This window comes from Microcaecilia unicolor, chromosome 8 (assembly GCF_901765095.1).
Source record: "Microcaecilia unicolor chromosome 8, aMicUni1.1, whole genome shotgun sequence".
NCBI classification, from domain to species: Eukaryota; Metazoa; Chordata; class Amphibia; order Gymnophiona; family Siphonopidae; genus Microcaecilia; species Microcaecilia unicolor.
The window spans coordinates 118,199,103-118,222,160 of NC_044038.1; the positions used below are offsets into that span (position 1 = coordinate 118,199,103).

The 23,058-nt window shown below is 44.0% G+C and overlaps 1 protein-coding gene across 4 annotated transcripts in view; it reads right to left on the minus strand.

The window, feature by feature from the left end:
* Nucleotides 1-1,125: 1,125 nt before the first annotated feature.
* Nucleotides 1,126-23,058, minus strand: part of ECSCR (endothelial cell surface expressed chemotaxis and apoptosis regulator) — a 556,224-nt gene continuing 534,291 nt past the window's right edge. For all 4 annotated transcript variants that reach the window (XM_030211784.1, XM_030211786.1, XM_030211783.1 and 1 more), the window contains one exon: nucleotides 1,126-1,350. In XM_030211784.1, the coding sequence (XP_030067644.1) occupies nucleotides 1,342-1,350 (9 nt within the window). In that variant the 3' untranslated portion in view covers nucleotides 1,126-1,341. The remainder of the gene's footprint in view (nucleotides 1,351-23,058) is intronic.

Below are 23,058 nucleotides of genomic sequence, written 5' to 3' on the forward strand. Positions count from 1 at the left end.
GACCACCACCTGCTGAGATAGAGAACATACTGAGGAGTTTCCAGCAGCACATGACCACATATAGGGAGGCAATAGGATTGCTCTCTATCTCCACCTGCTGGTAGATGGACACAACCCACCAGTCTATGGATTGATCAGCATGATGATATGGAATAATGAATTGTAAACTTGAGAACCTGGAAAAGAACTTTTGAATCAAAGGTTTCTTCATTTTCCATCTATTAAATTGTCCCCTATTTGTGACACTTATTTTTTATAGATTCTTAAAAGAAGTTATCAAGTACCCTGAAAATGGTTTCCCATCTTTGCAAAAGATATTTTTTTTATCTATTCAAATCAAGTAGAAAATATGAAGGGTCCTGTGACTGCGGAACTCTCTTTTGATTGTTTAAATGTGTCAGCTATTCTAGAAAGATCTCAGAATGAGATTACCTTTTACACCCACTTTGTTAGTATCTTTTAACTTTGTACAGGACAGAGATGCTTTACTTGGGCTCTATTTGCAACAAGCTGCTTCTACTGTGTTCTTGGGAGACAGCATTCAGATATTTCCAGATCTTTCCAGGTGGACACAAGAGATGGAAAATATTTCTGCATACAAGACAAGAATTGACTTTAGGTGCCAGATACCAACTAAAATTTTCTTGTAAATAACTTTAAATAATGTTACATATCATTTCTTTGATCCTTCGTGGACGGTAGAGCTGCTGGATCATATTTCCAAGTAAATAGGGTAGAATAGATTGTTGGTGTCTGGTTGAATTACTCTTTTATGTATATTTCCTATTTCAGCCTCTCATGATTATGGTGCACATGCCCCCCTTTATTGTGTACTGATGATGCCATTATATATAAATTAAAATTATCCTTTTCTTATTATTTCTTTATATATTATTGGCAGTTTTTCTGTACAAATATTTGTTTTTTTTATGTTCTATTTGAAATTTCATAAAAAGTAAAAATAATAATTTTTTGCTGAAAATTGGCCTCTATGTTTTCTGAGCATGTGGGATGTCAATTAGAACAGTATTAATTCTATGAATATCTGTAAACATTGCTACATATAAATAACTGAGATATTTTAGAATGACTGGCATTTCTTTAATAATTTATTCATTTATTTTTTTTTGTCATTCTGCACTTTTTCTAGTAATTACAGCTTGTTCAGATGATTACAGCTGGTTCTTGCAAATTTTTGTACACTGTTTCCAGATGTTTCTGCACTGCATATTCTAAAATATTTTAATGTAAGAATAATTTATGAAAAGAATTAAAATAGTAATCCCAGTATTTGCGTGTTGATGGCTGTTTCACTTCTTTGTCCTGAAGTCTCTGAGGACTTTAACGTAGCTGTGAAACAAATAAAAAACATTACATCGTTGTTTTCTTTTGGACACACAGAATCATAAATGTCACGTCACCTTTTATGGCAAGGAAATTTTTTATTTTGCTTTGTAATTTCATCTTCTTTACCCCTTTCAGTCATTTGATTTAACATATTTAGGGGTCCTTTTACAAAGCTGTGGTAGAAAGTGGCCTTAGCGTGTCCTTACATGGATTTTTTCTGTGCAATAAGGCCATTTGTACTGCAGCAGTAAAATGACCAATTTTTTATTTTTGGTATTAATGGCCACGTGTTAATGTTGCCATATTTTTTAGCACACAGGTAGTGTGCACCAATTCAAAATGTACCACAGGATACCTGAGTGCATCCTGAAGTAAGCCCTTTTAGAATTAGTAAAAGGACCAGTTCTTTTATTTTGTTTCATTTTTTAAAGTTGTTTTTATTAAATTCAATACAGAAGCATGTAAAGTGCCATGAACATCCCTTAGTACAATGAAATATGCAAAATGAACACATAGTGAGAGGGCCAAAACAGACTGAACAGTGGTAAGATCCCAAGGTGCCATGAAAGGTCAGAATAGCAAAAACAGTAACACTTCAAAGCACATCAAGATACAGTGTGAGAGTTAAGGCAGCAATCTACACTTTTTCAGGGCGTTTGGTAGATACGGATTGTAAGATTGCTCAGGTTTTTCGGACTTATTATGAGACCTTATATACTTCTGATCCAGCACAAGAGATGGATCCGAATATTTATTTAAATAGTTTGGACTTGCCCAGGTTTTCGAACGCTCAGTCAGCAGCTCTTACTACACCAATTGGTATAAACGAAGTTGTGTGGGTGGTAGGAAAGAATACGCTTTATAAGACCCCAAGACCAGATGGATACAGAGCTGAATTTTATAAATTATTGTTACCGGATATCCAACAACTTCTTGCCCATTTGTTTAACATCGTAATAGAGGACCAAAGTTTGCCCAATTCCCTACGCATGGCAGAGACTGTAATATTCCCAAAGCCAGGGAAGGATCCCAGTTTTCCTGAGTCTTACAGAGCAGGCGAAGACAAGTGTGCTAACAAGTCATCAACAAAGGCTTTTTGTTCACACTGCTACGGGTTTATGTTATCGAGGCTATTCGGACCTTGTATACTGACACTGCGGCTAGAGTTACGGTTAACGGCCAGGTCTCGGAGCCGTTTCCTATATTTAGTGGCACCTGACAGGGATGCCCATTGTCTCAGTTACTATTTGCACTTACTTTGGACCGTTTGATTAAGGAAGTCTTGAGTAATCCAGAATTCCAGGGGATTAAATTGGGGACTTATGAATTCAAGATATTGGCCTTTGTTGATGACTTGTTAGCACACTTGTCTTCGCCTGCTCTGTCCCTGCTGGTACTATTGGAGAGTTTCACTGAATATTGCTCCTTCTTGGGATTTCATCGAAACATGAACAAATTAGAAGGATTACCAACATCCCGGAGGTCCGTACTCATTGGATGAGGAAGTTTTTGATATTTGGGCATTATATTACCTATTCATACTCAGTGCCTTTATAGAGTAAATATTGCGCATTTACTCCAAATCACTAAGCAACAGCTGGCTGTTTGGCACTTTGCCGCTATCTCTTAATGGCAGAGTTAGTTTGTATCGCATGATCTTATTCCCTCGCTGGCTATATGTGCTACGACAATTACCTCTCTGCAAAAGGATCATAGACTTTGACGGTCTCTCACTCATTTATGTTGGGGAGGGGGCAAAAAACCTAAACTGCCATTAGAGAGTTTGTATAGTAATTGGATGCGGGGGGGGGGGGGGGGGGTTAGGATTATCTAATATAAGACTTTATAATCTGGCATGCTTATTACGTCACCTAGTAGATTGGGTAGTTGGCACGGACCATTATACTTGTTGGTCTCTGGAGAGGGAATTATTTCTAACGTATCACTCTATCTTTTACATGCCCTGCAGCAGAGCTTACCTCAGAGGCTGAGAACACATGTAGTTCTGCACTCTATGTGGTATGCTTGGAACTTGCTTATTGTGGTATTTGCACCAAGATCCATGGTGAATGGATTTTCTGCCACTTGTGAGTAATTTAGATTTCGGACCGGGCCAGACCAGTGGCGTAGCCAGACCTGACATTTTGGGTGGGCCCAAAGCTACTATGGGTGGGCACTATGTATATATAGGTGTGAGTAGTGTTTTTTGGGATCCCAAATAAACAGTCTGCCCAACAGCTGTCCTACAGCAACATAAACCACATACATATTCGGAACCTATGTTGCAAACCTTAAAACCACCAGTTCTGTACACTCAAATACCAATAACAGCACCTTTAAAAAGGCAATAGCAATTCGTGTCCCATTGGAAAAGCCAGACTGATATAGATCCCCACAAACACCACATGCCAGCAGAATCTCTTACCTTGGTCACATACAGAACACAGATCAACCATCATTAATTGCAGAATAAAGGACCAAAAATGTGAATTTGTCCTGTAGCTCGACATCAACCATACCCTTCCCCATCACTCCATCCTTGTAGCCCACCATTGGCCCTACCCCCCATCCATCCTTATAGCCCAGTATCGGTCATACCCTTCTCTTCCTATCCTCTCGTCTCTCCCTGTAGCCCAGCATCAATCCTACCCTTCCCTTTATATCCCCACCATCTCTCCCTGTAGCCCAGCATCAGCCGTACCTTCCTTTTATACCCACCCCCCCCAATCAGGAATCTGTCCTACTCCCCACTCCTCCCAGTAGCCTAGCCTCAGCCAAGCCCTGCCCCTACCCATCCCCCATAGTCTGGCATTTCTCCTGCCCTTCCCAAGCTCTCTACCCCTCCCCATCCTGATGCACACATCCTTGGTACTATAGAATCCACCCGCATCATCCAGAAAGAAACCCACCAGCATTTTTTATATTTAATGTTGGTAGATTTCTGGGTGGGAGTGAGCTCTACAATGCCCAGGTTTAAAAAAAAGTTTTATATTTAAACCTGGGTAGTGCAGAGCCGACCCCCACCCAGTAGCCCATCAGCAATACACATATTAAAACTCTTTTTTTGTTGTTACCTGGCCTTGAGTTTCAGCAAGAATCTCAAACACCACCCACGTGCTGCTGCCCTTAAACCCTTCGTACCTGTTGTTGGCTAGGTTGGGCAGCCCTCGCAAAGCGCCGGTAGCGATCCGGCTGATCCTGTTACCGGTGATGAAAAGGTTGCGGGTGTAGCCGGGGATGTCAGTCGGGACTCGCTGAAGATCCCGCTGGACGCACGGTTCGGGCCGCTTCCAAGCACTCGCAAGAGACCGCGCAGAGCTGGCAGGAAGTCGGAGAGAAGAAGAGGAGGAGCAGCAGCAGCCTGGGCACCTTGCAGGAGACTCCTGGAGCCCATGAGTAGGGCTGCCCCAGGAGCAGGAAACCCGGCATCATGTCCGATTCAAAAATGGACGTCAAGCAAGAAAAAAAAACAAACAAAATCGAAGCGAGATCGTAGGACCGGCTGGAGAAAGAGTCAGAGCGCCCCGGCTTTCCCAATCCCTGTTCCTTCTGTACAGACCTGCCGGGTCTCAGGGCCCCTTCCTCACAAAGGCAGGCAGGAGAGCTCTTTGCTTGCTGCCGCTGTAATGGAGGCTTCCACATGGCTGCATGCTGTTGTGCAGTCTAACCGGCACCTAAAAAGACAGGCAGCGATTGGTGGGTCAGAGAGAGACTGGGTGGGCCTGTGTTGTGATTGGGTGGGCCTGGGCCCACCCAAGCCCACCCGTAGCTACGCCCCTGGGCCAGACTAGAGGGATATTTCATAAAAGGGATATTTTACGAGGCTGATCTGTTGCAGGAGGATGGCACATTGAAACTTCTTCACTACTTGCTATGGATCTTACAACCACATCCACTAAACTATTTTAAGTACATAAGTACATAAGTAGTGCCATACTGGGAAAGACCAAAGGTCCATCTAGCCCAGCATCCTGTCACCGACAGTGGCCAATCCAGGTCAAGGGCACCTGGCACGCTCCCCAAACGTAAAAACATTTTGTTTATCTATAGGTCGCCCATTATATTAAACCCCTTTTGCAGATATGCTCCCGGGTGTGTACTTGTTGGAAACGTTTTTTAGACCAGTGAGTCATTCCTGTGTCTCTATTGCTAATCTTCATAAGCCTTTAATCTTAATTACCCCTGGTAAAGATTTTACTGCACTGGTACATCATTGGCACATGGGCACTGGATTGTCTATTAGGGAGGGGAATCTCCTGCGATTGTTGAGATGATCCCACAGTACATATATAATGCAACTTATAGAGAATGTCAATTTCAGATTCTTACTAGATCATATTTTCCCCTCGACAAGTGTACTATGCAGGGTGTCTAGATGCTAAGCTTTGTGCCAAATGTGGGTGCCCCAATGCTACTCTGACCTATGGCTTATGGTATTGTCCCGCTATCCAACAGTATTTGTCTCATTTGATTAGATATTGGGAGCAGCTGTTGCATAAATGCATTACTGCCTCGCCTGCAAGTTTCATATTTGGTCAAGTGGGACACTGTGGTTCACTCATGCTGAAAGAACGTATATTCATTTATAAAGCAGGGGTGGTGGGGAAAAAATGTACCCTTCAATGCTGGACTCAGAGCACTGCTCCCAGCTTTTGGTCCTGGAGGAATGCATTTTTTCAAAAACACAGGAAACAATTTTGGTCCATTTGGGAACCCTATATAATGGCACTATCTCCTAGAGTTCGTAGTCTCCTAATGAACCAGTCCTATTTGTAGATCTCTTGGAAGTTTGGCAAATGTTTTTGTGTGGGGGGAGGGCGGGTATAGGATGGGGAGGGCCTAGGTATTAGCAGGGGGTTGGGGGTGTTGGGGGTTGGGACTACATTGATTGCTCAGGGGTATCACACATCAGTGGGGGGCTATAAGAACTCAAGCTCTCCACATATTCCGTACCTGGTGCCATGCTATTGGAAGGATTTCTTCCTTGAGATTATACCTTTTTCTTTATGTCACATGCTAGATGGGGAGGGGGGAGCCAGGGAGGGGGGACAAGGACTTACTTGTGTATTAGACTGGATTTGAAGGTATATTAGACCTTTAGAATTAGAGCAGGGCTACGAAGTGTTGGTGGAGGTGTACTTTGTACTTATGAAGGTCTAGACCAAACAGTTTCAGTACTGCTAAATATCTAATATCTAAGAATTAATATACAGATGAGGAGAAGTGGAAATTTCTTTTTTCTGTAAATTACAATGGTATTGAGCAGGCCAGGTGTGGAGCAAGTACTCCCACCTCCTCCCCACCTTCCTCTGACAGGCAATTGAAAGACAATGAGTCATTTGCCATAGAGAGATAGAAAATCCTGCAATTCAGGACAGGATAGGAGAATGGCATGATTGCAGTAGGGTCTGTGGGAAAGGAATCCTGACTCCTTTGAAGTGAGATACAGATTGCTTTTATTGAGGATGTGCTGAGGTCTTTTAAGGAAATGCAATATATATTTTGTTAGATGCCTTTTTGGGCAATTGTAGGAAACAAATGGCATATCTTGCATGACGTATGGTGTGTTCCTGAGAACCCGTTCTTTGTACTACAGCCTATATAACTGCCTGGTCTGGAAGACAAAGGGAGTCGATGAAAATCTTCCTCAGTCTATCTCAATAGATTAAGGAATATGCGACCATCTCCATGGCTCCTCCCTTTTTTATGTTTCCTCAATACCCTGTTTCTTATGTACTGCTCCTAATTTTATTATTTCTTATTTTTTATGTTCTTGGGTAAGAATAAAACTTTGGTAATGTGAGAAGCTTCTCTTGTTTATAGTGTTTTTGGTACTTATCAAGCCAGAGGGTCTAAGAAAATCAGTTGGGGAATTTGTGGGGTTGAGGCGCTGGGTTTTCATTCTGAGACCCAGTACCAACAGGCCCAAACAAAAGTGGTGTTTCTGCCCGGTTCTATTTGGATTGGAACCTCCAAGTGTGACAGGTGCACATGTTGCAATTGGCAAAGTCCAGAGAATTGGTCCTAACTTGCAACTGACCTAGGGTACGGTTCTTAGGACATACGGCGAACGGTGAGAAAAAAGGAAGGCGGCTGTGGTAAGTACTTGGGGTTTATTTGGGGGGTTTATGTTTATATTTTCCTCTATGTTCTTTCCTCTTTCTGCTTTAAGATTTTAAGATAGAATTTGTTTTGTTGTAATCATGCAAACTCCTCTAGAGCTGGTCTCGAAAGGAAATTTTGGCATGCCATAAGAAATGGGTTAGTGGTACTAAAATTTTGAGCATTAAATGGCCTCAGTCATGCAGTTTTGACAAAGAAACTCTAACAGCTTTAAAATTGTGGATAGAATGCATTAAAACTAAGAAATACAGTAAGGAGAGAAATTTAAATTTGTGGGATTATGGGACACTATGGCAAACAGTGGTTATGATCAGGCAGCACAGACCCCTCCACCCTATGCGGCAGTCTCCAAGCAGTGTATGTTAGGGGAAGGGTCTGCAGCACAGCTCACAGATTCTAAACATTCAAATCAGGTGCAGCTACCCATATGGCCTACTGCTACCGGTTATACAGCACCCATCCCCTCTGCCCCAGCTATAGACAGGTCTGAAAAGGAATTGCCAGCACAGCCTAGAGAAGTGCAGGAGATGCAGCCATCTATAGGGCAAGCAGCCACAGTTCCCGCTGCCTCCGTACCCATAACATTAGGAGAGGCAGCTCAGTGTGACCTGCCTAATCCCCCTAAGGGAGCAGTGAAGCAGGTGCCTATTAATTATCCCAAAACAGATAAGGGCAATAGTATGTGGACATGTGGGTTCCTTAGTGATGGATGAGTATGTAGAACAGTGGATGAAAGAGGGAGGTTTGGAGAAGGAAGTCAGGAAAATTATGAAGGTAAATAAGAAGGAAGAGGAGGACAGGGTCGGGGAACTGAGTGGTAATCAGGGACATCAAGTAATGAGTCAGAACTGGTAGAGAGACCGGCAGATCCTGCTGGCATTATTAAATGATTCAGGAGCACCCTTTAGTATCCCAAATTATCATTAGTAACTGTTAATGTTTTTCTGTGACTTTGCATGTGTTATTGACGCTTTGGCTACATGCATGACTTATTGGCTGTAAACTCCCCTTGAATATTGGGTTAAATGATTTGTATAATACCTCAGGCATCAGGTAAGAGAATGATGTGTGCCCCTTTTTAAAATATTAGGAAAAACACTACAGGAAACAGTTTGTTTTGTGAAGTTTAAATATTGGTTACACCTTTCAACTGAAGCAGTAAAAGGATTCCTCTTTGTTCTGTTTATCTTTGTGCAGCCCATACGTATTTTGAGACATTTTGTTGTAAAAGTTTCTTTTATTATTGGCAGGGACAGGGTTTGCTCTGCCCCCCTGAAGAGTTAAACAGTGTGCCATAGCATTCCCAGTTGTAACACTTGCCTGCTTATAATCGAAAGAGAAAAACGCGTATATTGCGACCCAAATCGGGAGATGGGCGTCGTTCTCCCGTGGGCGCCCAAATCGGTATAATCGAAAGCCGATTTTGGGCGTTTCCAACTGCAATCCGTCGCGGAAACAGGTAAAGCTGACGGGGGCGTGTCAAAGGCGTGGTGAAGGTGGGACTGGGGCGTGGTTATCGCCCGAGGAGAGATGGGCGTCTTTAGCTGATAATTGGGAAAAAAAGGTGTTTTTACCGTGATTTTGGGTCACTTTTTTGGACCCTATTTTTTCACGAACAAGTCCCAAAAAAGTGCCCCAACTGCCCAGATGACTACTGGAGGGAATCTGGGATGACCTCCCCAAACTCCTCCAGTGGTCACTAACCCCCTCCCACCAAAAAAAACCCACTTTAAAAACTATTTTTCCAGCCTCTATGCCAGCCTCAAATGCCGTACCCACCTCCATGACAGCAGAATGTGTTCTATCCTGTGACAGCCTTTCCCTGGTTCTGATGTGGCTCTCGGGTAACATAGTAACATAGTAGATGACGGCAGAAAAAGACCTGCATGGTCCATCCAGTCTGCCCAAGACAAACTCATATGTGTATACCTTACCTTGAATTTGTACCTGTCCTTTTCAGGGCACAGACCATATAAGTCTGCCCAGCAGTATTTCCCGCCTCCCAACCACCAGTCCCGCCTCCCATCACCGGCTCTGGTACAGACCGTATAAGTCTGCCCTCCCCTATCCTCGCCTCCCAACCACCACCCCCTCTTCCCCCCAACTGCTCCGCCACCCAATTTCAGCTAAGCTTCTGAGGATCCATTCCTTCTGCACAGGATTCCTCTATGCATATCCCACGCATGTTTGAACTCCATTACCGTTTTCATCTCCACCACCTCCCGCAGGAGGGCATTCCAAGCGTCCACCACCCTCTCTGTGAAAAAATACTTCCTGACATCTTTCCTGAGTCTGCCCCCCTTCAATCTCATTTCATGTCCTCTCATTCTACCGCCTTCCCATCTCTGGAAAAGATTCGTTTGCGGATTAATACCTTTCAAATATTTGAACGTCTGTATCATATCACCCCTGTTCCTCCTTTCCTCCAGGGTGTACATGTTCAGGTCAGCAAGCCTCTCTTCATACGTCTTGGAACATAAATCCCATACCATCCTCGTAGCTTTTCTTTGCACCGCTTCCATTTTTTTAACATCCTTCGCAAGATATGGCCTCCAAAACTGAACACAATACTCCAGGTGGGGCCTCACCAACGTCTTATATAGGGGCATTAAAACCTCCTTTCTTCTGCTGGTCACTCCTCTCTCTATACAGCCTAGCAATCTTCTAGCTACTGCCACCGCCTTGTCGCACTGTTTCGTCGCCTTCAGATCCTCAGATACTATCACCCCAAGATCCCTCTCCCCTTCCGTGCCTATCAGACTCTCCCCGCCTAACACATACGTCTCCCTTGGATTTCTACTCCCTAAGTGCATCACTTTGCATTTCTTCGCATTGAATTTTAATTGCCAAACGTTAGACCATTCTTCTAGCTTCTTCAGATCTTTTTTCATGTTTTCCACACCCTCCGGGGTGTCCACTCTGTTGGAAATCTTGGTGTCATCCGCAAAAAGGCAAACTTTACCTTCTAACCCTTCGGCAATGTCACTCACAAATATATTGAACAGAATCGGCCCCAGCACCGATCCCTGAGGCACTCCACTACTCACCTTTCCTTCCTACGAGCGAACTCCATTCACCACCACCCTCTGGCGTCTGTCCGTCAACCAGTTCCTAATCCAGTTCACCACTTCGGGTCCTATCTTCAGGCCGTCTAGTTTATTTAAGAGCCTCCTGTGGGGAACCGTGTCGAAAGCCTTGCTGAAATCTAAGTAGATGACGTCCATAGCACGTCCTTGATTTAATTCTCCCGTCACCCAGTCAAAGAATTCAATGAGATTCGTTTGGCACGATTTCCCTTTGGTGAAACCATGTTGTCTCGGATCTTGCAACTTATTGGCTTCCAGGAAATTCACTATCCTTTCCTTCAGCATGGCTTCCATTACTTTTCCAATAACCGAAGTGAGGCTTACCGGCCTGTAGTTTCCAGCTTCTTCCCTATCCCCACTTTTGTGAAGAGGGACCACCTCCGCCGTTCTCCAATCCCTCGGAACCTCTCCCGTCTCCAAGGATTTATTAAACAAGTCTTTAAGAGGACCCACCAGAACCTCTCTGAGCTCCCTCAGTATTCTGGGGTGGATCCCGTCCGGCCCCATGGCTTTGTCCACCTTTAGCTTTCCAAGTTGTTGATACACACTCTCTTCCGTGAACGGCGCTCTATCCACCTCATTTTCAGGTGTACTTTTGCCAGTCCCTCTCGGTCCTTCCCCAGGGTTTTCTTCAGTGAAAACAGAACAAAAGTATCTATTTAGCAAATTGGCGGTGTGTCACACGACTAGGACCAAGATGGCGGCCTGAAGGGAGCGCGGCGAAGTAGCTCGTGGAGTTTTCCCGCAATACCTGGAGAATGCCGAAGCGGAAGGGTAAGCGGGTGCCTGGTCCTGGGGCGCCCGCGGGACCCGCTTCAGGCACGATGGATCGCTTCGTGGTGGTGGGAGGCAGCCAGCTGAACTCGGGCGTCTTGCTGCCGGGAGGGGCGGAGAGAGGCGAAGCGTCCCTGCTGCCTGAGACGGAGCTCAGCCAGGAGGTGAGGGAACCACCTCCCATGCCGGCGACGATGAGAGCCGAGAGCGGACGGGGCTTCCTGGCCTCCGAGGAGGGGGCGGATGGCTCAGAGTCAGGACCTGCTCTCGGCAGGAGAGCACAGAAGGCCCCGGAAGGGGAGATTTCCAGCGTGCAGGGAGGCGGCGCTCCAGGGGGGCAACAGACGGAGGAGGAGGCCGGCTTCTCTATGGGATCCCAGAGGAGTGCTGAAGTTTTGAGTAAGTCTTCACTTTTGCCAAAACCTCCAAACTTTACACTGGAAACCATTTGGGATGCATTGCTTACTTTGGAAACTTCATTGTCCCAGAAAATGTTATTATTGTCACAGGCCTCTCAGCTTCCAACCGAGACTGTTACTCAATTGGGCTTGCAAATAAAGACTGTGGGAGAAAGAGCGGAGGCCCATGATTTGGCTATTAAATCGGTTCAGGCTGTACAGACTACTATGATTACTGATAGTAAATGGTTGCACAGGAAGATTGAGGCGCTTGAAAATCGGCAGAGGGCTAATACTCTGCGAGTGATCAATTTTCCCAAACAACAGTTGATTGCACCGATAATGACTTTTAAAAAATACCTCTTTGAGGTGTTGAAGGTGTCTGAGACGGCATGCCCGCCTATCTCGCAGATTTATTACTTACAGCCTTTCAAGAGAGGGGTTCAAGGAGAGCGGGCTGCTAGCGAGGAGTCTGCTGGGCGGTTTGACACCTTGGACTTTATTCGGGAGTTGGAGGGGGAAGAGGGGCAAGGGGAGCGAGCTACCCTTATAGTGACTTTTGTTACACAGATTGAGAGAGATAGGATTTTGAAGTTATTCTTTAAATATCGGAAAGAAAAGTTTTTGAATGTACAAGTACGGATGTATCCTGATGTGACCAAGGTAACGCAGAGGAGGCGACAGGCTTTTCTTAAGTTGCGCCCCACTGTGTTTCAGTTGGGGGGCCTTTTTTGGCTCAATTATCCCTGTAAATGTGTGGTGAAGCTGAATGCTGTAAAATATGTGTTTTTTGAACCGGTTCAATTAAAAGCATTCCTGGATTCCCGGGGGGGCAGGGGGACTCCTTCTCCGGCACCTGGGGCGGTGGTAACATCTCCACCTCAGCTATAACGGCCTTCCATGACTCCCTACAGAGCCTTTTTCTTTTGAGTGGATTAATTTTGGTTTTACTTTTCCCAGAATAGTGGCTTGGTCCCTGGCCTCAGTTGTGGACTAACAGGGGAGGCGGGAGAGTATGTTGATGGAGATTTTTTTTTTAGTGTAAAAATGTTCTTACAGTTCTCCTTGACTGTACAAGAGGTATTCTTGGTACTGAATATGTGAAATGTATAAATAAAGTTATAAAAAAAAAAAAAAAAAAAAGCAAATTGGCTTTTTCTTCATCATTTTCTACATATCGTTTTGTTGTATCTTTTAGTCTCACAATTCCCTTTATAGTCTTTCTCCTTTCACTAATATACCTGAAGAAGTTTTTGTGTCCCCTCCTTACATTTCTAGCGATTTGTTCTTCCGCTTGTGCCTTCGCCAGACGTACCTCTCTCTTGGCTTCTTTCAGTTTCATCCGGTATTCCTCCCCGTGTTCCTCCTCTTGAGATTGTCTATATTTCTGGAACGCTAACTCTTTAATCTTTATTTTCTCAGCCACTTGCTTTGAGAACCATATCGGTTTCCTTTTTCTCTTGCTTTTATTTACTCTCCTTACATAAAGGTCTGTGGCCCTGTTTATTACTTCTTTTAGCCTGGACCACTGTCCTTCCACTTCTCGTATGTCCTCCCAGCCCATCAGCTCCTTCCTCAGGTATTCTCCCATTTTGTTAAAGTCAGCTCGCTTGAAATCCAGGACTTTGAGTTTAGAGTGGCCGCCATCCACATGAGCCGTTACATCAAAACAAACCGTTTGATGGTCACTGTTTCCCAGGTGCGCAGCCACTCGGACATTTGACACACTATCCCCATTCGTGAGCACCAGATCCAACGTGGCTCCCTCCCTCGTGGGTTCGTTCACCATTTGTCTGAGCAGAGCACTTTGGAAAGCATCCACAATCTCTCTACTTCTTTCCGATTTTGCAGACGGAACCTTCCAATCTACATCCGGCAGATTAAAATCTCCCAACAACAGCACCTCTCTTTTCTTCCCCAACTTTTGAATATCAGCGATCAGATCTTTATCTAGTTCTTCCAATTGTGTCGGGGGTCTATAGACAACACCCACATGGACCAAGGTTCTATCCTCTCTTTTTAAGGTGATCCATATCGCTTCTTCCTTTCCCCAGTTCCCTGTCATTTCAGTCGCTGGGATATCATTTCTCACATACAGAGCTACTCCTCCACCTATACGTCCCTCTCTATCCTTCCTAAAAAGATTATAGCCTGGTATGTTTACATCCCATTCATGGGAACCATTGAGCCAAAGTGTCAGCTAAATGCTGTTGTTATCAAGGGAATGCTCTAGTTGAATGGACCCAAATGGTCCAGTCTGAGCAAGAATTTTCACTTGATTTAACTTTTAAAACTGCCCTAGATATTGCTAACTTTCCTTTTCACTAAGTCTAAATATTCCCAATAATTATAGCAGTTCCTCTCTATCAGAGTTTGGCAGGAACAGAAAGAAAGCCAGAAAGAAAGAGAGAGAGGTTTCACAGTGCTAATTAAAATTATTAAGCAATAAGCATTAAAATTTAAAGAGATTATCAGGTAGCTCACCTAAAAAAAACCAGCTAGTTGAGAAGTTTGGGGATTTAGAGGTCAGAATTAAACCTTTCCTTTGCAGGAGTTTTTGGTTCAGTTCCAGCACCTGCAAAGTTAGAAATAAGTGGTATTCCTTATATTTGAGGCCAACCCTGCCTCCAGCTGTGGGGGTGCTTATCTCCCAAAGTGTCAGCTAAATGCTGTTGTTATCAAGGGAATGCTCTAGTTGAATGAACCCAAATGGTCCAGTCTGAGCAAGAATTTTCACTTGATTTAACTTTTAAAACTGCCCTAGATACAGCCCTAGATACAGCCCTTTTCTGTTATGTGGGTGTAGGGTATTGGGCTCCATGATTCCATTAGCTTGTAGCAAATGCTCACAATGTTGGTAGTTGGTAGGCGCTACTCCCATGGTGCTTTTCCCCCTGTCAGAGTGTGCCCTGTTTTGTTTCCGGTAGTCCATGAGGTAGTGGCCATTTTTGTAAGCCAGTTTTAGATCCCTTTCACATGTTAGCCACGTTACAGAACTTAGTTCTTACCTTGAATGTGGCTGAAAGAGGGCATTGTACAGCATTCTGTCAGCTCTGACCTACTGCTCATCTCAGTACCAGGGAGACTCGTTGCCAGTGGGGCACAACCTCTGATCTGCAGTTAACTGTGAGTAAGCGTGCTTATTCCAATAAAGGACGTTTTCGGAGAGATTAGTCTTCAGGTGTCAACTGGTGTGCCAATGTTATATAGCAGCAACAAGTCCTAGAGGCCTGCGTGTATGCAGGTCCCTGGAGCACTTTTAGTGGGTACCGCAGTGCACTTCAGTCAGGTGGACCCAGGCCCATCCCCCTCTACCTGTAACACTTGTGCTGGTAAATGGGAGGTCTCCAAAACCCACTGTACCCACATGTAGGTGCCCCCTTCACCCCTAAGAGCTATGGTAGTGTTGTACATTTGTGGGTAGTGGGTTTTGGGGGAGGGGGTTGGGTGCTCAGCACACGTGGTAAGGGAGCTATGCATGTGGGAGCTTTTTCTGAAGTCCACCGCACTGACCTCTAAGGTGCCCAGTTGGTGTCCTGGCATATCAGGGGGGCCAGTGTACTACGAATCCTGGCCCCTCCCATGACCAAATGGCTCGGATTAGGACGTTTTTGAGCTGGGTATTTTTAGTTTCCCTTATCACAAAAAAAAACCAACGCCCAGCTGAAAAACATCCATTTTTTCGAAAATACGGTCTGTCCCACCACTTCACGTACCCGTTTTCGGACATAGACACCCATGGAGATAGGCGTTTGCATTCGATTATGCCCCTCTAGGTGTTCAAATCTACCGTTTATTTGATACAATTCCATGTCACTTTGTCCTTTGTGTATACGGTTTCTAGATAAAATTTTGTTTCATGATAAGCTTGCTAAAAATTCTTAAGTGTCACTTTCAGAATGTGTTTAAGCTATTAGGAAATTAATTGATACGATTAAGTTTGTTTTTACAAGATTGATAGAAAGAAAATATGTGGTTCCATCCCTTTTATAGGGAGCTTTTAGTTTTAACACTAGACTAACCAGGTAACAGAATTAATTGACACTGAGCGCTTTCCTTAAAAACAAATTAAGTTCTGTATAGTTCTGCATATAGCAAGAAGCCCTGACACTTATATGTTAAAACAAAGTGCTAATACCAACAGAACTAGGAACCAGAAAAGTTCATGCTGCATTTCAGCTCATTTTGTATTTATTGTTGTCTCTTTGTCAGGCAGGTTTGCACCTTTTACTGGTAACTTTACCTTGTTAAAGTTTATTATTTGTCCTTCCTCTGCTTGTTCAGAGGCATCTGGTATTCTATGATTAAAAAAAAACTTTCTGACTGCAGCTAGAGGTACTTTAGGAAAACTAAGGGGAACCAATTGAATGATTTGTTGCTCAGTCATCAGACTTGTGCGGCTTGTTTTTATTTCTGGCTTTTGCATACTGCTGTTCATATACCAACTTTGGGTGGTTTTCCCTGCTTGCTCAGAGAAAGTATGAAGAATCTGTGAATGAGTGTCTTAAGAATGAAAAAGCCAGAACAGTGGAGATACTTGTGAATTAATTTCTGAGTGTCTTTTTTTTCTCTTTCAGAATTCAAATTACAAATTTAGGATTTTTATGGAATCAGGGTTTCATTCATACATGCCATCCAGATAATTTTAATATAAAGAAATATTTTCTGCCTTTTAATTTTATTTGAATGCGCTCCAAAGAGCTTCTCTTACCAGCTGCAGAGGTAAAAGATTCTCTAAAGAGCATTTAAAAGGTAATGCCTGTGCCTTTTCTATTTCTGGAATGGCTATGCTATGCATTTGTTCATTTGTGCACATACGAGCTCACAGAAACTGTTTTGGTAATCCACTTGGATACCATACATAATTTTTATTTTTTATAATACTGTGTTTATGTGCAGATTAAGTGCACTACTGAATCCGACAAGACAGATCTGATATATGGCCTCTTCAAACTCTGTCTTTTGTCTGTTTGTGTGTGTTTTTGTGGGACCCATCAGATACATTCAGTATAAGTGACCATTTCTGATCTTTTTTTTTATTTTGTGGGTAGCACAATCAGTATGTACAAATAGTTTCTCTCCTGAATACATATTGGTTGTGTGTGAAATTTAACAAAAGTGTTCTCTTCTGAATGCCCTACTAAACACATTAACTATTTGTGTTCTGTCACTAATCAACATTTTAGTACATTAACTACAGGCAGAGTGTAATTTTTTTCCCCACGTTCCGTACGGAATTTTGTCTCTTTCCAAAGTATACCTTTCCTTAAAGATTACTTTTACCTGGATGATATCTTTGCCCCACTTTTTCTCTATCTGTCTCTCAAAATACTGATGATGTCTCTTTATTTCTCAATAACACCCACCAGAGCCAGACTTGCCATTGGTGCCAATTTGTTGCTACCAACTTGCGGATCAGGTCTACCTGAGAAACCACCGACCCCGCCTATGGACTAGCCTTGGTTTAAGAGTCCACTGAAAGCCTGCAAGTCCACACCTTTTGCTGTCCAGACTCAAAACTCTGATGCTTGCTACCACCTTTCCACGATGCACAGCCTGCACCAGACTGATCTTATGTTTTGGACATTTACACCAATTACTCTATACTGTACTGCTGCAGAATGTTATTTGCTCTTTGTGGACTTAATGGACTTATTCAAATTATCATTGCCTTTTTCTTCTCAGTACTATTTTGCCTGATTTTGTATTCCTTAAGCTACAATATTCTGTGAATCAGTTGAGGTTTTATTTTTTATTTTATTACATTTGTACCCCACGCAGTGGCGTAGCAAGGGGGGGGGAGGGGCGGTCCGCCCTGGGTATCAGCTCGGGAGGGGGTGCTCCCTGTCAGCTCCCCCCCTCGGCGAATCGACACCCCCCCCACCTTTAAAAAGAATATCGGGAATCGCGCCTGCCCTGCACGTACAAGAAATGTGGACCGTCGGCTCTTCCCTTGCTCTGTCCCGCCCTCCGCTGACGCAACTTCCTATTTCCGCAAGGGTGGGACAGAGCGAGAGAAGAGCTGACGGTCCAGACTCTTGGTATTCTTTTTAAAGGTAGGGTGCGGGAGCTGGTCGTTGGGGGGGGGGGGGTCATCGTGCTGCACCCGGGGGGGGGGGGGTGCAACGGCAAACCGCCCTGCCCCGGGTGGCAGCCCCCCCTGCTACGCCACTGACCCCACGCTTTCCCACTTATGGCAGGCTTACATGGGGCAATGGAGGGTTAAGTGACTTGCCCAGAGTCACAAGGAGCTGCCTGTGCCTGAAGTGGGAATCGAACTCAGTTCCTCAAGACCAAAGTCCACCACCCTAACCACTAGGCCACTCCTCCACTGGTAGCTGCATTCCTTTTTGTGCCTCTTTTGCCCTGTTTTATTTATTTCTGTGTGAACCTATCTTGCATAGCCCCTCATGCTACATTTAAATTTCTGGACACTCACTGGTCTTGCATTTTGTTTTATGGGAAGGTTATGTTTGCCTGTATATTACTGTATTACCTCTAATGTGAAAGACAAAAAATGCAAATTATCCTCTACCCCTGTCATGTATTCTCACTTTTATCTTTCCCTTTTGCTATCCTTTTTGTTGCCCTACATTTGGGAAAAAAATGACCTATAGATCCCATGCCTGGCCAGTTCTGCGCATCTCTCTGATTGCGTGGGCTGTATACCCTTAGTGCCTAGCTCTAACTTGGCCATCCCCCTGCCTCCTAGTCCATCTCTGGTAATTTAGCTTGTTTTCTCTCTACAGGTGTTTTCCCTACTTACACTCTATCTCATGTCATAGTGGTTCTGTGTATGAACATGCTCAGTTGTGATCTTCCTTTAATTTGTTCTCTTTTGCTTCTTTTTTTTTGTTTGATCCAACTACCCCCACTCTTTTCTGCTTTACCAACAATGGTTTGGGCCATGCTCTGGGCAATACTGATACTTCTGTCTGTCTGATGCACCTTCTTCCTAATGGGATGTGGCAGTCCCAGCCCTCTCTTAATCACTCTACCTTATTTTTCAGTTACCTAGACCCCCTCACTGCCTGCTTGGCAGCCTCTAATATGCACAATGTCCGTACTGGTAACCCCTGGCCTTTCTATGGTCCTTACACTTTATTCTGTAAATTCTGGAATAAATGCACATCTGTTGCATGGTCTATGCAGCTAATGCACACACTAGGTTTTGATCACCATCTTCCCTTCCCGGAAGGATTAGAAGCTTTAGTGGGACACTATTGGGTTTGTGGTTCTTGGGCCTACCAGGCCTTACCCCCGAAATGGAAAAGTACTTGCTATTTGGCCCAACTCCTTCCATTTGTTTCATACACCAAGGTTAATCCAATTCCTATTCATGCCAGAGTACGCAGATACATTCCTTCAGCTATGCCTTCCTCTGAGGATAGGGAAGTATCCCTTACCCTTGGACTTGAGTATGTAAACACTACTTCCCCATTGTCTAAACAAGTTCATGATGATTTCTCCCACAGCCTGGCTGCCATTTGGACCCTGAATATGCTGCTGAGTATAGTGCAGCTATTAGGCGTTTGCAGGCTGTGGTAGAAATCAATGCGCACCATCAAAGTAAGGCCTTCCTGGCTTTACAAACCCAAATTGATGATATCATTCCATATGTTACTGACACGTGCTTTGCAATAGATATGCTCCTTGTGCACATGGGGAGTCGTATGTGGCGTGATTAATTCTTCCACATGTTGTACTCTTTTAAACTCTATGTCTGAGATAGTAGTTAATGCTGTACAAGACATGTTAGCTGTTACTCTTGTTGATGCAGACACTTACAAGGGCCTATTAGACATGTCCGGGTAGGATATTTTCACCTCTGGGTTCTCTAATTTAGGTGGTACCTTCAGATCTCTTTTTATTGGACTGTTATGCTTTATTGTTGTATTAATCCTATCTTGTTGTTTGCTTGCATGCATCTCTCCCTGTTTACACAAATTATGCACGCCACCTAAAATCCTTTTTATGTCAGCAAATACTGCACAAAACTATGCCCCACGAAGTTCTTATACTGAGACACCAGTTCCCTTTGCTTATGTTTAATTTCTCCTCCTGGTTCCTGGACACAGGTTTTGCATACTTTTTTAGATTCATTCTCTCTCTCCTCCTCCTCTCCAGCCACTATTTGCCCCTTTTGTTTACTTGTAGTAAGTAAGTGCTGCACCTTTCTTGTCTCCTTTGGTTGAACACTGAAGAACGGAACAGTCTTCTCTTTTTTTCCGGGGGGCGGGGGGGGGGGAGATGTTGGTGGAGGTATACTTATGAAGGCCTAGACCAAGCAGTTTCAGTACTGCTAAATATCTAATATCTAAGAATTAATATACAGATGAGGAGAAGTGGAAATTTCTTTTTTTCTGTAAATTACAATGGTATTGAGCAGGCCAGGTGTGGAGCAAGTACTCTCACCTCCTCCCCACCTTCCTCTGACAGGCAATTGAAAGACAATGAGTCATTTGCCATTCACTGTTTATGATGAGCTGTTCAATTAGCCTTTGAGAGACTTTTAGGATGACAAGGGGGCAGGGCTGACAGAGGAGAGGGATAGAAAATCCTGCCTTTTTGGGCAATTGTAAGAAACAAATGGCATATCCTGCATGACGTATGGTGTGTTCCTGAGAACCAGTTCTTTGTACTACAGCCTATATAACTGCCTGGTCTGGAAGACAAAAGAAGTCGATGAAAATCTTCCTCAGTCTATCTCAATAGATTAAGGAATATGTGACCATCTCCATGGCTCCTCCCTTTTTTATGTTTCCTCAATACCCTGTTTCTTATGTGCTGCTCCTAATTTTATTATTTCTTATTTTTCATGTTCTTGGGTAAAAATAAAACTTTGGTAATGTGAGAAGCTTCTCTTGTTTATAGTGTTTTTGGTACTTATCAAGCCAGAGAGTCTATGTTCTGTTCCCTGACAGCCCTGCACTAGTTCATAATGTGATCCTAAAATGTGTGTAATGTCTTTACTGTTATTCTCATTTCTAAGAACTTTCGCTGCTGCAGTCTCTCATTGTAAAGATATATGAGCAAGGCACTGTGGTTAATGTAGTTCACAGGCAGTGCAGCCACACTTGCTTGGTTGTGCAAGAGTTGTTACCACTGGTTGTAAGGCTGCCTAGACCTCCTCTCTCTCTCTGCTCCCTGCTACCATTTCCTGTTCAGCCTTACTATCTCTGTCCTAAGAGGTCAGCCAGGTATGACCTTTCCTTCCTATCTCTAGGACCACCCCTTGCCACCCGATGGCAGGCTCTGTTCCCATTGGCCTCTATCTGCCCCCCCCCCCCCGAGCCTGTAAAAAGCCCCATCACCTCTTTGTCCTTTCAGCCATGAGGTATTCTAACACCATCCAGCCAGGGGCATGGAGATGACCCCATCTCGCTCCAGACAGCTCTGTCCTGCTGAAACTCCCTGTAACGAACCTGGATTTTTTACCCTGTGAATATCTTCTTCCAAATGAGATATCGCATATTCCAGTCACCCAGCTTTGGACTATTTCTACCTGTTCAACTACCTTCCCCTCCCCCTGCAATACAACTACCTCTCTTCAGATCTCCACCTCCCACAGCCTCCAGAATAAGAAGTCTCTGTATCCTGAACATCTATCTGTGAGTAAATTATCTGTGATTTATTCAATAAAAGAGACTTCATAAAATAATAGAGACTTCAGGTGATTGCTGTGCCAGGGTTATGCTCCATGATATTGGGGCTTCTAATTACCAAGCTCCAAGAGTCATGACAGTAAAAAATCCAGTGGTTATAACTGAATAGCTGTGAGGAAAGTTTGGAGCAGGACAACTGTGCCTTTAAGAGAACAGAAGGGTCAAGTGTGTGGAAAAGAAAAGGAAATCAGTAACTGTGCGCATTGTCTGGATGTTAATTGATCTGCATTCTAGTGAAGCCATAAGGAAAGCAATGTTGGATGATCTGTTAAAGTTAAAATGCATTTACTAGATAAGTGGAGCTTGTGAAGAAAATCGTGGAGGTTTAAACTGAATCCAGTGTTTGCCTGCATTCTTGATAGTGATTAATTTAAATACCCTCTCCTGCACAGAAGGGACCCCTTCTCATCTGGCTCACCAGTAAGCAAAGTAGATAGCTATTGAAAGCAGCATCAGCAGGATGTGCCTTTGAGACAGCCATCTGCACTGTGTTTAAAAAAATCAGTGACTCTGCTTGCACTGCCTATGTTAATTGAAATGCATTTAAGTGAACTTGCAGCTAAAGAAAGCAACATTGGACTGTTTAAAGTTTAAAAGCATGTATCAGAAGAACTTAGTTGTGAAAAAGCAGAAGATTGTGGCGTTCTAAACTCAAACCAGAAAACTGTTTTTGTATTGACAAACCTGTGAATGTGTAACCTTCAAGCAAGCATAAGAAGTTAAGAGATAGAAGGAATTAAACTGGCTGTGGCAGATCTATTAGAAACTTTGAAGCAAGCAAGACATCAGAGTGAGCCAAAGAATGTGCAGCTAGCTCTTTGTTTGAATATCACACCTCTGTGATCACTGAGGACACTTGGAAGGTCCCCCTCCCCTCTCCCTCCAGCCTCAGAAATCTGAGCCCTGAAGGTCTTTGGGCAAGAAGGGCGGGAAGCAATCTGTTGCTAGGTTACTGCTTGAAGCGACAGCCCTGACTCAGAGCTACTCTCTCCAGTCCCCCCTCCCTCCTCCTTTGCCCAGTAACATAACAGTGAAACTTGATCCAGTTGAATCCAACAGCTTGAAAGACAAACTGCTTTGTGCTGGGTAATCCTTACATCCCCAGCCCCCCTGCACACAAGAGTTGACTTTTCATTTAATAAAGACAGATAAGCAAACCAGTACATGATGGCAGAATTCAATGTCTCACAAATTGTACCGGAGGAAGCATCCACTGCGCTGGACACACAAGAGACCACAGATCATGAGTGCTATACAGAGGTAGCCAAAGCCGAAGAGATAACAACAAATGCAACTGTAGAACCACAAGACAGCATCTCCGTGCGCTCTCACTCTTCCAAACATTCGTCCAAAAGCTCAAGATTCTCCAGGTCACTTACAACAAATCGCTCCAACCATTCTGTAGCTCCAGAAGACAGCATCTCCGTGTATTCTCACTCTTCCATACATTCATCCAAAAGCTCAAGATCCTCCAGGTCACGTGCAACAAATCGCTCCAACCAGTCGAAAATCAGCGAGGTGGCCTCCCAAGTGAAGGCCCTCATTCAACAAGAAACCACCCTGAAGTTAAAACGAGTTGCGCTAGAGGCCAAGGAAGCACACAGAGAGGCCGAGGAAGCACACAGAAAGGCCGAGAATGCTCGTAAAAGAGCTGAGCTAGACATC